This window comes from Montipora capricornis, chromosome 14 (genome assembly GCF_036669925.1).
Source record: "Montipora capricornis isolate CH-2021 chromosome 14, ASM3666992v2, whole genome shotgun sequence".
NCBI classification, from domain to species: Eukaryota; Metazoa; Cnidaria; class Anthozoa; order Scleractinia; family Acroporidae; genus Montipora; species Montipora capricornis.
This window is the reverse complement of record NC_090896.1, coordinates 42,055,266-42,069,699: the sequence shown is the minus strand read 5'-3', so window position 1 is coordinate 42,069,699 and position 14,434 is coordinate 42,055,266. Positions and strand designations below refer to the sequence as shown.

The window sequence follows — 14,434 nt, the reverse complement described above, 5'->3', positions numbered from 1 at the left end:
ACAACAGGAAGTGTTTGAGAAGCTGGAGAATGGGTTTGTATCGTGTTATTGACCGCCTGAGTTCGAAAACCTCAATTAATTTTCCAGTTGGCGCCAACGTCAAAATACGGCTTTCAAACGTCGCTAATTATAATAATGTAAGAGCAAGTAAAATTCCTCAAGATCGATTGGAATTATTTCGGAGTTTATGTCGGTAAACGACGGGGCCGATGAGGTCGACTGAGAACTGAAGAGGCCCGAATATTTTGGTGATGAGTCGCCGGTTGAATTCAACCCTACATTGATCATTTAACCACAAACTCAAGCTTGTATAATCTGGAAACTTAGCACAGACGGTTTACGCATTGTTATGTAATTACTGTTTTCAGTAGAATCAATGTTTTGGGATGTCTAATTGTACTTCCCCGCAACTATCAACTTCACATAAATGATATACGAATTTACGTCACAGACACAATCTATCCGCTCACGCGTCCAGCCGTCTCTTCTCGCGAGGATACCCGACCTCGAGTGAGCGGCGGAAATCGAGCCTATGCGGAACATAAAACCAGCCATTTCCTGTCCTTCGCTATGACTGAACAAATAGTAAGAATTTGGCACTCATGAAATCATTCCATTTTATCTAGATACAGAGGTTCAAGGTCGACCAAGGTCCCATAGATTTACTGTAATTTTGCCTTGTTTACCCCCTCCCCACCAAAATGGCGTCAAAACCGTGGAAAAGTCTATTCACATAGTAAGGTTCCCGAAGCATTCGCAATGTTCGGGAAATACTAAAACATTACTGTCGGCGCACTTTTCCCCGAGATTTAAAAATCGCACGCGGTCTTTGTTATTTAATTTACATACTTTGTGCATGTTTAAAGTTATTGGGACAAAGGTTTTTTGTTCTATGGCTAGCATCAAAAGATTGTTTCATCGTTTACCAGTTCAATCAGTCCTTCAGGAACTGGTGGTACAAATCTCATTGCGTCTTGCATGGAAAGTTTTTACCACTGAGTGACCGCGCCGAGATAATTTTGAACTTTCTTTACGATAGATAAATTAAAAGGAAAAAACTCCACTTTTAACTTCAAAGGGATTTTGTTTTGTAATAGATATTTAATTAGCACAACAGGATGAAAAAGGCTGCGAAAACTTTGCCACGTGCTTTGTTACTTTGCGGTCATACGCCATACAAGAATTTACCACGCGTCGGTGAAGTAACGTTCCTTGGTACCCGAATGTTGGCGGAAGCATGTGCCAACAAAACGCTGTTGAAATTCAAAAAAGTTGAAAAGAATAAGGATTTTACAATTCAAAAGCTAATAATGGTAATCTCACACGTCTGCAAAATTCAGCCTATCACAAGCCATTTCGGATTTTCCAGCGTGGCATTGAAGAAACACACAAAACGGCTGCCGTGCAGCGCTGAATCCTCAGTTCCGTGGCACACTTCGGCGCAAGCATGGCTTTGTATCTGTCGCTGGTGCTAGTTTTTATTTCAACTTTAGGTTTTTCACACGGTGTTTGGCTTGGTGTTTCAAGCAACGATGGAAAATACAATTCCACAGGGGCAGCCAATTCGGGTTGTGAAAAAGATCCCAATTTTTATTCGCATTTAGTGATTCCGCCTTGGAACCGACCATTCAAGCCTGGCTATTGTAAAGTTGGGAATGGCACACAGATAAGAAATACAGGGAAAAGCGTGTTTGCTATCTGTAAGCAGTATACAGAAGGTGAGTTTCTGTTTTAAATATCAAGGAAGTATCATCGATCAAATTTGTTCGATTAGCCTCGAGTAATATTGAGTTGAGGGGGTTTTACTGAGCAAAGCTCATCGTTGCGAATTGTTTCATATCTAGCTCTCGATGCATGAAGTTAAAATCTGATTGTCTAGAGATAATTAATGGTGGCTTATGCAAACATGTTATCAGAAGCGCTCGTCTTTTTACTGTACGGTTTTTGGTTACCTTTGAATGGATTTGGCAAATCTGATTGTCTTCCATTTGCAAGCGGAAGTTTCGAATGGAAAGGGAAAACTTCTGAATGGTGAATTTGGTGCAAATTTCCCGAAACGTGGATAAAACGTTTGAAATTCAAATGCAGCACTTGCATTCCGTCTGGAAATTTTTGGTAACCTGGTGAGACTTTTCAAAAATGTACGACATTTCACGGTTGGGCTGAAAAAATCTTTTTACAATTTAATCGAAATCAGTTCTGGGATTTTCTCACAAGTGGTATTCTAAAAACAAAATGATGCGCACGCATTGGCTTCTGCGACGTTTTGTATTACACGTCTTTCCCGTTAAGTGTCAGAGGAAAAAGACCTTGTATACCCGCATTCGAGTTCTGCAACTCTTCATTGGTACACAGTAAATAAGAAAATGTTGTTGAATGGATTTAAATTGAAACTGCGACCAAGAATTTTTTTTTTCGTTTAAGTCAGTATTTGCATTACACCCTTTTTTTTATAAGAATCACGGTTGTTTTCCCCCGGCCTAGGCTGCATATTATCGTATTTCTGCCGATTTTAGGCTGAAAATATTTTTTGTATTATTCTTAAATTATAGCTTATGACATTTCCGTTTTAGAATGTATTGGGGTATCATTACAAGTTGGTATCTAGACTCTGTATCGCGTTACACGTGCTCTATCGCATCGCTATAGCTAGTGCCGGTTTTTTCGTTTTGTGTGGCTAGTTTCGCCGTTTCAGAGAAGAGGAATAATTTTATACGGTTAAGTTAAAAACATAAAATTGTAGTGTATTTACATATGTTTCAACACACAAAATTATATCTATCCTTGTATTTTATTGTGTTACTTTTTCTTTGTGCTTTGAATCTATTTGTTCACTTTGCATTCATAAATATACATATCCGAGCCCCTAAACGTTAAAGGCGGCTAAATACGAGATACAAAAACCCTCAACTTGGCGCGTCAACATTGTTTTGTTGCAAGTTTGGGTCGATGTTTCCCGTTTTTCACCTTGCACGATCATCTTGTCGCTCAACAAACATTTTTGCGGGTTGAAGAAAGTTGTTGCGAAAAGTAGAGCGCGAGTCTACTCTGAGCAACAAATTTTGGCTTTGTTGCTCGTTTTTCATCAAGCTCACAACTTGTCGCGCAACAAAGTTCTCGTGTACTAGCAAATCAACCAATCAGCTCAGCGCGCTGCATTTCTCCAACCCGCAACAAATGTTTTTGTTGCGGTTCAAGTTGATCATGCAAGGTGAAAAACGCGAAACATCGACAAAAACTTGCAACAAAACAATGTTGCGCGACGTGAGGGTTTCTCGTATTTCGCCGCCTTAAAGGCCATTAAAGTCGGATGAGTAGTGTGTCTTAAAAAAGTTCCAATTCAAAATCCAAGATCCAAAATTCAAAATTTTGTTCAAAAATCCAAATCCAAATCAAAATTCAAAATCCAAGTTAGCTATTGGTAAATAGATAATTATGAAATTTTCACCCCAGACGCGTACGTTTTACGAGATTTCGTAAACTTCATTTCAATAGCTGATGTAGAATTCCGCGACATCCTAAAAGGTCCAAATTTGTAATTTTTAATAACGGGACTTCACTTCAACCTCGTGGATCTTACTACCTTTTTTTGGGTTATAACTGCAAAAATCTATGAATGGATAGTGTTATTTTTGTTCGCATTGTTAAAGTGAGAATTTCAATATAAGAAACAGAAAAGTTCAAGGACTGGAAATTCACTCGCTGGTTCAGCGATCTCCATGAAACTACTAGCTTCCTTTTCATCGGCAACCTGTAACGTTCCAGACGCAGTCTATGCTTGGAAAGCGAAAAGGAACAGATGATACAACAGAAACAATGCCGCACCTTGCCCACATAACAAAAGAAGCTCCAGGTCATAGGGACCAATGACAATAGCAGTCTGGAATAGCTACAGGATTACCCTTTTTTTTACCTGATCAAAAGCAATAAAAACAAACTGCCGTGATAAACATATAAATAATGCATTTAAACTTGACGTTTCGTATGATACAACATACATCTTCAGAATTGAAGGTTGAACAAAGTAAAAATATATATACATATGTATAAAACTTTGAAAAAGACTATAGTAACTAGATTAAGAACAATACTCTTAACAAATAAATGTAATATAAGCAGTGAAAACTGGCTTGTTTAATTTATATTTATTTGTTGAGAACATTGTTCTTACTCTAGTTACTTTAGTCTCCTTCAAAGTTTTACAGCAGCTGCTATATAATTTTTTAATTTGTTCAACCGTCACTTCTGAAGATGTATGTTACCATACGTCAAGTTAAAGTTTATCACCGCAGTTTGTCTATTGTTTTTGATCAAGTTAAAATGGCCGAAAAAACAAGAGTATTTTGATGTTTCTTTTTTATCCGAAGTATAACAATTATATTGAAATTGAAAAGAAAAAAAAAACCAAAAAAAAAACAAAGGTTTCCAAACATACATTTCATTTTTAAAAACTTGTATGAGTCCTCCCGAGTAGATGCCTTCCATCACCCCGGGTGTGGAACGATGAAATTAACCTTAGAAAATCGACGTTTTACAGACCCAACTGAAAACTTGAAACATTTTGTTTAAATTAACAGGAAAGCATGAATGTGACTCCGAAACAGGATTTTGCGCGGATAAGTGTCCTTACACAAACGGCAGCTATCCTTATTGGAGAATCAGGAATGCTGTTGATGTTCCCTTTCTATGGGTCATCTCCGGGATCAAGTTTACGACACTGCCTCGTCCAACAGACCACTGAATGTCGACCCAAAGAAAGGCTACGCTAGCAGTTATTTTGGACCTGGTAAGCAACTATTGCTAATTAGTATCACCCAACTAGTGGACTAATGCAAATCCTGCATTTTGATTGGCTACGCCACTAGCGGACTACTAGTAATAGTGCTCGAGTAGCGAAAAGCGTGACGCTTTCTTTCGTTTTATTCCCAAATAAAACATTTCTTCAACTTGCATTTGCTAACTTCATTATTGCCTTTTCTGTCCGTCTAGTTGGGTGATACCAAAACAATTAGACCCTTCGCCCTCAAGGGCCACGGGTCAATAGCCCATTCGGCTTCGCCTCATGGGCTATTGACCCGTAGCCCTTGCGGGCTACGGGTCTAATTGTTAATTATTAACTGGATGATTAAGCTCTTAGAAGGGATTTCGGTTACACTAAAATGCAAACTTTCTCCAGCAACCACTCAAATAAGGAAGGTAAAGTCCCGTGCAAACTGCCTCAACAATTTCTTCAACTTTAGTTTGATATTGTTGAACACCGTCGGTTGGTCCCCAGACCCCTTCCCTTCCAACCGTGTTGAAACATGTTGAATCGAAGTTGAATCGATGTTGTTGATATGTTGAAATCGTTTTTTCACCGCAGCAGTCAACACGTTCAACATCATTCAATAAAATCGAACAGATGTTGAAGCAAATGTTAAAGCCATTTGGCTGGGCCTTGAGACGAAGAAAACAAAGGAAACTCCACCGTCACAGCTGCAAAATTGACCTTTTTCCCTTCTACATTTTATTTTTCCAACGTAGCGTAGATCTTGTGACAATACTCAAACTTAAAGAGTATTCTCTAACAAATCTGGGTTCATCTATGCTTGCAAGCACTTTTTTTTTTTTTACTACAAACAAAACAAACGAGTAAATGTTCTGGGGCGGTTGCTCGAAGCCTGGTTAGGGCTAACCATGCTTCGAGCATGCAACCCAGGCCTGAATGTGATCATCTGATTCTTAACGGGAAGAAAAACTGAGTACGTGATTCAGGTTACATTTAACAAATTTCTTTTCTGGCCTGCAAAGTAGCGGCGAAAGGAAAAAAAAAAAAAGGTTTCGTGAAGAACGTGTAAGTACGTGAGAGTTAATATTTTCCAGTCTCACTCTAATTACTCAGTTAAGAGTCCTTCATATCAGTTCCATCCTTGTGGTAACTGGTACACCTGTGTCTTAGTCGTGAAGCAACACAATAGCATGAAAACATACATTTTAGAAGAAGATCACAGCTCTGGAGCGAGTGTAGGAACGGCGAGGCGTGTGAGGCTCGCGCGCTTCACACGCGAGGATCATGCTTACGGCGCTTCGCGCCTTCCGAAAATGGAAGGAAACGACTGTTTTGCAGTCTACGTCTCCTCGGTCCCGCGTGCCATTTGCGCGTGCAACATTTCGCGAGTGACATCTCACCACATAGAGAGTTCCTTGTGTTTATAAAGCTCATGTAATGTTGGGTTTAACGTATGGTGAATGATTTCTCTGAATAGGATGTGCCAAACAAAATTAGGTGTCGAACTAAAATTTCCTGAAAGCTTTGTAACTTTCAGGAGTATCTTTAAATAAGCTAATTAGCAACTTCTGGTTTTGTTTATTAACAGGTTATCCACCCAGTATGGCCTTTGATAACAACCCTGAAAGTCTTTGGATTTCAAATGGCGCTGCTCTTCCTGGCATGCAGTGGATTGGCTTCGAGTTTCCTCATCCTGTCTTTATCGGCTCGGTCCAGATCTCCACTGAAGAAGATAAGCCAGACCGGCTTCCAGCGTTGATGTATGTTGAGTCCTCGTGTGAAAAATACTTCAGACAGTTTGTGACCCAGTGGGTGATCTTCAATCCAGACCACAGTGTCGATAAACGCTATAACGGTAAGCCGCGAGAAGACAAAACAGTATAAATCGACCAATAGTATGAAAGAAGTAACGTTCTCGGCGCAATCTATGAAATTCTTTGAAATCCTTAACAACATTGCTTGCTAAAAAAAGACCCAACTACGATTACGCATATTTGAGGTCTGAGCTAGGTCGTTATCCTTGGGGTCTGAGGACAGAATAAGTCCTTGATTCTTTTTATTTTGCCATGCCCTTCTTTAATTCAATTGCCCAGTTGCCTATTTTCTAAGACTTTATATTCTGATTTGTTCTTACATCTGTCATATCTCAACAGTGTTCAACATGGCAAAGTTCACCAGTCTTGGTGCCACCGGCCGTTTGGGCCCCATCTCAGTCGGGACTCATTACCAGGGACAAGATCACGAGGGACAAGTGACCGTAAATAAAGGAATTCAAATGTGGAAAGTCCCAGCAACAGGAATGTACACAATCGAGGCTGCAGGGGCAGCAGGCGGATACGACAAATTCACGTCTTGTGAGTGTTGAAAATGAGTCTTTAAGGGAACTAAGGGTATCATTATTTTTCTTGTTTTAGTGCCAATTGTTCAAATTCAACCTCAGCTTTCAAAAACCAGATACCACGTAGGATTTTATTGGTTCGGTGAACGATGCCCCAGTCCACTTATTTTGCACCATTATATTATTTTACCATTAATATTTTAGTGAAAACGCAGAAAACGGGAAAGGGTAAAATAAAACACTTTTTGAATCGTTTTTTCGTACGTTCTTATTTATTGACTAGTTGCCCTCCATATCTGTATTTTGCAGCTAGCAAGCGAGGCAAAGGAGCGCGTGTTAAAGGAAATTTCCATCTCAAAAGAGGAGAAGTCTTGAAGATCCTTGTTGGTCAGGAGGGAGGGGTAAACACGGTCTCAGGAGGAGCTGGGGGAGGAGGTGGGACGTTTGTTGTCACTGATGGTAACACACCTGTGTTGATTGGTGAGTAGACTGAGATCTATTATTACAGAAATTTAGAGTGATTTTAAGTTGAGTGCTGACTGACCGAAACCAATAACAAGAAACTTACTCTTTCAAAACAAACCAATCATAGCTTATTAAACAAATATAGCTGGTGCTAAGCATGCACCGGTACCGGTCAAGTCTTCGTTTCCATAGGTTGAAATCAATCTTGTGATTTACCTGTTTGCAGATTCCCTTATAATTTAGATTATTGAATAAAACGTGTGTTACCAGATTCTCCGATTTAACGTCACTTATCGTTTTACGTCGCGTTATTTATTAAGTCAGAGCATTTCGCCACTGCGAACGTAACCATACCACAGTGCACCGAAACACGCGAAGAATTCATGGAGAGAAACACTAAATGCAAGATTAAGCATTACTTGTACACGAAGCACACAAAGATTTCTTGTGAAGATTGAAAAACTAAATTGATTAAAACATGACACAGTCGGGGGCTCACAACTATGAAAACATACGTTGCACGCACAGCTGCATTCAAAACTATGAACTCTATACTGAATCTCGAGCTCCTCTATCCTTGTTTCATCTTCAAACTTTGCTCTAAGTAAGAAATCATATGATTTGACGCAATGTTGTTCTATTCTTGTCACCTGAAATGGCGCTGTTTATAACAAGGGACGCCTTTTCATCTCAATTTATTTATTTTATTCTAGCTGGCGGAGGTGGCGGTGTAGACAAAATGAAAGGAGAAAGCCCGCGATGCAATGGGGCATCAGGCAACAATGGAAACGCCGGATATGGAGGCTCGCAGTTTCAAGCAGGGTCTGGAGGCAGGGGAGCTGAAGATGGGGACAATAATTACTCTGGGGGAGGCGGAGCTGGATTTGAGACCAATGGTCGGTCTAATCAGAACTTTGGTGGCGCAAAAGGCACTGGCGGCGAGGGAGGAAAATCGTTTTACAAAGGTATTTCATCAAAAACAAATTTAGTATATATATGGATGATTAAGTCAAATGAACGAATGGAAAATTTCTTTTCACTCGTCCTTTTTTTGTCTTTTATTTTACTTTTGTTTGTTTGTTTTTCCTGTTAAATCTTATTACTTTCGAGTTACTGACGACTGCCAATCACTTTCTAGGTGGAGTTGGAGGTCGCTCGAACCAAAATGATGTAGATGGTGGATTTGGCGGCGGAGGTGGACCAAACGGAGCCGGAGGGGGTGGAGGTGGAGGCGGTGGCTACTCTGGTGGTGCCAGTGGGAGCCGATCCAACTCTTGTGGGGGAGGTGGTGGATCGTTCAACGACGGCAAGGACCAATCTAACCAGAGTGGAGTGAATAATGCTTCGGGATATGTTATCATTAAACTCCTCAACGTCAGATAGGTTTTTGTAAAATAAATTCAGTCTTGTGATTAAATTTGTCAAAAAGCAAATCTTCGGTAGCTGGCCTTTTCGCCTTTGCGCATGCTTAGTAGTCATTTGGCAAAACATGTATTTTTAATTAGCAATACTCATATATTATTAATTTTTAATCTTGTTTGATCGAATTAAAATTGTTCCTTAAGAGTATCGAGTCATCTTGTTACGTGAATGTCAGTCACCCCTTGGTTCCAAGTTCCAAATCGGGGCACGAAGGACAATAAATCATAGTTTACTGAAGAAAACCCAAGGAGCTGTTACTTTGATATAACTGCGTGCAATTTTATGTTTCCTTTAAGCTCCAACGGGTCGATCGATACCGGGATACATCAGGTTACCCCCAAGAATAGGCCAAGAAAGACTGGCAGGCTGCAAAAAGTCGGATTTTAGGGGAAAACGCCATTTTAGCCCATAACACCATATATGGTAATAACCGACAGTGACGTGGCATGCAGTATATACCGGAATTTACGGCCTGCTAAATTAAATTTGGCCATTCAAAGTGCGCGTACTCGTTAGAACGCTACCCAAAGAATCGAAAAGGATCGGTTTACGATTTACCGACAATGAGTTAAGAGCTTCAGATGAGTTTAGTCTCGGCTTAAAACTCAAATTCAAACACTTTAAATCATTAAAATTTTCTATTAGCAAGGAACAAGACAGACATCCCCCCTCCCACCCCCCCCCCCCCTACAACTCTTTAGGAAGAAGAGCGTTTAACTCGCTTTTCCCGAGTAAGAGTTTCTTTTCTATCTTTTCTTCCGAATCCTCCCTTTTGCAAAACGGAAGCTAAGACGCATTCAGAAAACTGTGGCAATATCAATATTGTATTGGGGAGCAGCAGGGCTGGCGCGGTGTGGTGAATGCATTCCCTTCCACCAAATAATGATTGTGGTCCGGGATCGATTCCTGGGGCCCGTTTCTCGAAAGTCCCGAATTTTTACGGGACATTTTCGGGTGTCACAATTCCCTTTGTATCTCAAGAACGGAGAGGATTTAAGTCGTCAAACTTCACATACGTGTTTCTTTTAGTCAGCTTGAAAACCTGTTAAAATATCGACTTTTCAAAACAAGCGGTTGGCAGTTTCACAAATAGCTTTTCGGGCCCGAAACTTTTTCGGGACTTTCGAGAAACGGGCCCCTGGATTTGTCCCCATAGGTGGGTTGAGTTTGTTTGTTCTTTTCCCCCGGTACAACGGTTTTTCCCTCTCCTCAAAAACTTGCAATATTTGATTTGATTTATTCTGATTTCGGTTGATTTCCGGCCCCTTGCTGGGCCTCATCAGCTTGGCGTAGCCGCGCGCGCGCTGACACACTTGATGGGTGTTTTAGGGACCCCTGTAAGAGGCAGCTCCACATATATCTTTAAATTAGCCTTTTCTTCCCATTTCTAGTATATCTCACCACTTAATTAAGGTCTGTAATCGCTTCCGTAAAACTCGCACATCGACAACATAGTTCTGTGATCAGAAACACTTTTTAACTATGGTATGTCTTAAACCAAGTGTTTTGTTTCTTAGTTCTGGAAGTTTTGATCTGATTTGTTCTGAACGAGAAGTTGAAACGCACTCATAAACTACAACAATCAGGATATCAGATGGAATTCTCCTCCCCGAGAAGTTCAATGAACATTCCACAGCAAGAGAATTTTTACATCGGCACAAAGTAGTTTGACATTCGCCTTGAGACTGTTTGTAAATTCCGGGGAAAATTATGTTGGCCTCAGTGGTTCTCTTCCATTTGAAAAAGGAAATTCCATTGATGCTGATATTGGTTTTACTGTGGTCCGCGCAAGCCAGTTTAACTGGAACACCGTAGGATTTAGCTGGAAATGAAATCAAATGGTTGCGTTAGTTAAATCCGAAAGCATGTGTGTACCATGACTTTTGTAAAGATATTCAGTGTTGATAATTGGTGGTACAATCATTTACAAAAATACCTTAATGACTTACCCTGTTCTTGTTCAATGAACAAAAAAAAAAAAAAAACACTACATAATAATCACAAAGAAAAATTGTGTCAGTTTCTCTAGTTTTAAAGTAGCTAAAAAGATATGTTTAAAATTTAAAATTTAAATCTATTTACAAGACTAGATATAACTCATTCATGAAATAAAATTAAACTAAGACTAATTAATAATTACAAGATATAAATTTACGATTGTATCAAATCTGACAAATCTAACTTTCTAATAGTGTTTTAAAAATCTTAAAAGACCGAATAGTTCTAAAAGAGTCAGGTATTGAGTTCCATAATTTTGGTGCCGTGAACCTCCACGATTTTAGACCGTAGGTTGTAGTGTTGGCCTTTGGCACCTTTAAAATGTCGTTACCTCTTAGGTCATAATAACTATTTCTATGTGTGATTAGCTCTTTAGTACTCCTAGGTGCATGATCACTGTTTATAGCTTTGAAAACCGTGCAGACTATTTTTGCGAGGCGCTGATTTGCAAGTGATGGTAGGCCTATTTTATCAAGTACTTCACAGTACGACGTTTAATTTTTTCGTTAAAGACAAAACGGAGAGCACGCTCATTGACTTTTTCTAGCTTTGCAGTGATGTTTTTATTACAGAAATGACACTCATGTGAAAACCGCTCTATAATGCACGGAATAGGTAGATTTTATTCGCATTTTTTTTTCTTTAACAAGACTTCATTAATAGAACTCAAATTGAACGGTTGACATAAGGAACAGTTAAGCCTAAATATTATTTTATGCCTAATTAGGCCTAAGGTTAGCACTTCTAAAGTGTTTGAGCTTTTTCAACAGTGACATTATAACCTTAGTCTGCATTTTACCCCTGGTCTGCAATCTACATTTTACACTGACCAATTCGAAAACCAACTTGAAAATCCAACTGGAAAAATCCAACTGGAAAATCCAACTCGAAAAACCAAGTCGAAATCCTAACTCGACAATTACTCTTTCTCCCAGCAACAGTCCCGTACGGGATGCAGGGATGGCACAGGAGTGCATGGATTGCGCACGAATTTGGCCCGGGTTCGAGTCCCATGCAAATCTGGCGTCATATGTGGGTTGAGTTTGTTGGTTCTCTACTCTGCACCGAGAGGTTTCCTCCGGTTACTCCAGTTTCCCCTCTCCTCAAAAGCCAACATTTGACTTGATTTGTGTTAATTGTTAAATTCAGTTTACAATGTCCCAAATTAGTGCTCCAGCGCTAAGTTCCTTTTCTTTCCTTTCCTTTTGTAAATTAATTTGGTCTCTTTTCTAAGCCAATCACTTTTATATTTAGTTTATTACTTAATGGTGGAACTTACAAAGGAAAAAAAAATTCTCATAAGGATGACCCACAAAAGAGTCTGAGACCACATACGAGGCAGATCATTCTTATACACACTTCAAAACAATAATAAAAATGATAATAATAATATAACTTTAAAAAATATTTTGTATATTTACATGCAAATAAGACTGAATTAAATGTTTCATCGGATTGCTTCTAAAGGTCTTCAAATTAGAGCTATCCGCTATTATGAATACTACTTGGTAAGCTATTCCAGCTATCAACTATCCTATTAAAATAAGGAAATAATTCCTCCTAGCAAAGAAAGAAAGCCTGACAATCTAACGATAATAATAATAATAATAATAATAATAATAATAATAATAATAATAATAATAATGATAATGATAATAATAATAATAATAATAATAATGCGTCTTTAAGTTACATAGATAATTGCATAGACTATGACAGCAATTTTCTTCAGTGTAAAAGGATTTTCTGCACTTGAAATAAACAAAGTAATAATAGTGTTAATTTTATAATAATAATAATAATAATAAAATTAATAATAATACTTATAATAATGATAATGATAATGATAATGATAATGATAATGATGATGATAATGATAATGATAATGATAATAATGATGATGACAATTATGATAGTAATACTTGCAGTAGGGATGAGCTGTCCTTAAGTGAACAATCGGGTGCAGAAAGATGAAGAGAAGACATGGAAATATGGCCCTCTGAAATTGGAACTTGACTCATTTCTGTCCGCCATGAATATTTCATTATTATTTTTTTAAATTATGCGTTTCAACAATTGTCTTTTCTCTATGACAACAAACCAAAATTTTACGCTTTTTAAATTAGGCTTTAGTCGCTTAGGAAAACAACACGAACACAGATGAACAGAACGTTGAAAAGCTTCTTTTAACCAAGCCTTTCGATTTTTAAAATCTAAATTCTGAAATTTTCATTCATTAAATCTAGCCTGATTTTCAAAGCGAAAAAGACGTCACGGCTTTGTTCGTGGCATTTACAGTGCAACGCGCCTTACCGTGGCCGCCCAAAAAACTTTCACATTCGACAATTACTTGTAAATACGTCAACTGAACAACCCATGCAACGGTGTTCGACTTACAACTGTGCAAACCTTGCAAGGAAGCGTGATTGTTAATCATATTCACACATCCTGATTGACGGACAATTTGTAAAAAACTTTGTTAGGTAGCCACGGTAAGGCGCGTCGCACTTTAATTCGAACGTACGTGCATATTAAGAGTCAACACTAACCTCAATTTATCGATGCCTTTTTCTGATATTTTCCCCATCCTTTAGTAGAGGTTATGCCGTGAAATATCAATTCGAACAGTCCGTCAAAATGAAAGAAAGTTCGCAAACACAACACACAGTACAGAGGCTCAGAGGCCCATTATTTCACGAACTGTGAGAGCCGTTGTGTATGATGAAATGAAGCTTCAAGGCTGAAACTTGGTAGGTGATTGGGTTAATATACGGTAGTCACAATTTGGAGACAACCGGATGTAACACCTTTTTCAGGACGTTTTCCTCCCAGCTCCTATAGGCGTAATTACGTCCATGGTCACGCACGCGGCCGGAAATGAGTTGATACTGCGTAAAGCAGCACAACATCATAATCGACGTCCTGGGTGGGTGGTCCCGTGAAGTGGACTTGTCAATGAGGGAAATGTTTAGAGGTAGAGGAGGAGAAATTAATTCTCATTTCTCAGACTGATGCAGAAAACGATCATCTCGAGCGCACATATAGAGACCTTGTTTAAATGGTTACAAAGGTAGTGTTTTGTTGGGAAAGATACTTAGTTATTAGTCTTTCGTTTCTTTAACTTTAGTTCTTAGTGCTCTTTTTTTTTTAAATTCAATTGGCGCTTAGCGCCTCCTAGAACCTATGTACACTGGGTTCTCAAGATTTTACGACGGGGACGGACACAACGACGCCGCAAAACAATGACATCATTGGTAGCATAAATAACGGTGCTGCACGTGCAGCACAGATTTTGGCAAGTATGTTTGCGGTCCTCTGCATAACAACGGCGTAAAATCACCAAATTTGATTCTCTTTTTTCATATTTTCATTCTTCACTTTTCTCAATTTATTTTTAGGATACTCCCTATATTGTAGGACGTGAACAAAACTGAATAATCGCG

General features: G+C 38.9%; 1 protein-coding gene and 1 long non-coding RNA gene across 2 annotated transcripts; one reads left to right on the top strand and one right to left on the bottom strand.

Annotated features, from left to right (window-relative positions):
- The first annotated feature begins 4,642 nt into the window (after positions 1-4,642).
- Positions 4,643-9,138, top strand: LOC138032318 (loricrin-like). The gene is made up of 6 exons (XM_068879977.1): positions 4,643-4,786; positions 6,357-6,623; positions 6,922-7,122; positions 7,416-7,586; positions 8,285-8,536; positions 8,710-9,138. The coding sequence occupies exons 1-6, from the start codon at positions 4,687-4,689 to the stop codon at positions 8,952-8,954; spliced, it is 1,236 nt and encodes a 411-aa protein (XP_068736078.1). The 5' UTR covers positions 4,643-4,686; the 3' UTR covers positions 8,955-9,138.
- A 1,077-nt stretch (positions 9,139-10,215) lies between these two features.
- LOC138032317 (uncharacterized) lies at positions 10,216-13,702 on the bottom strand. The gene is made up of 2 exons (XR_011128344.1): positions 13,541-13,702; positions 10,216-10,815 (listed from the first exon to the last, which is right to left on the bottom strand). It is a non-coding gene; the product is annotated as an uncharacterized lncRNA (long non-coding RNA).
- Between the last annotated feature and the right edge of the window lie 732 nt (positions 13,703-14,434).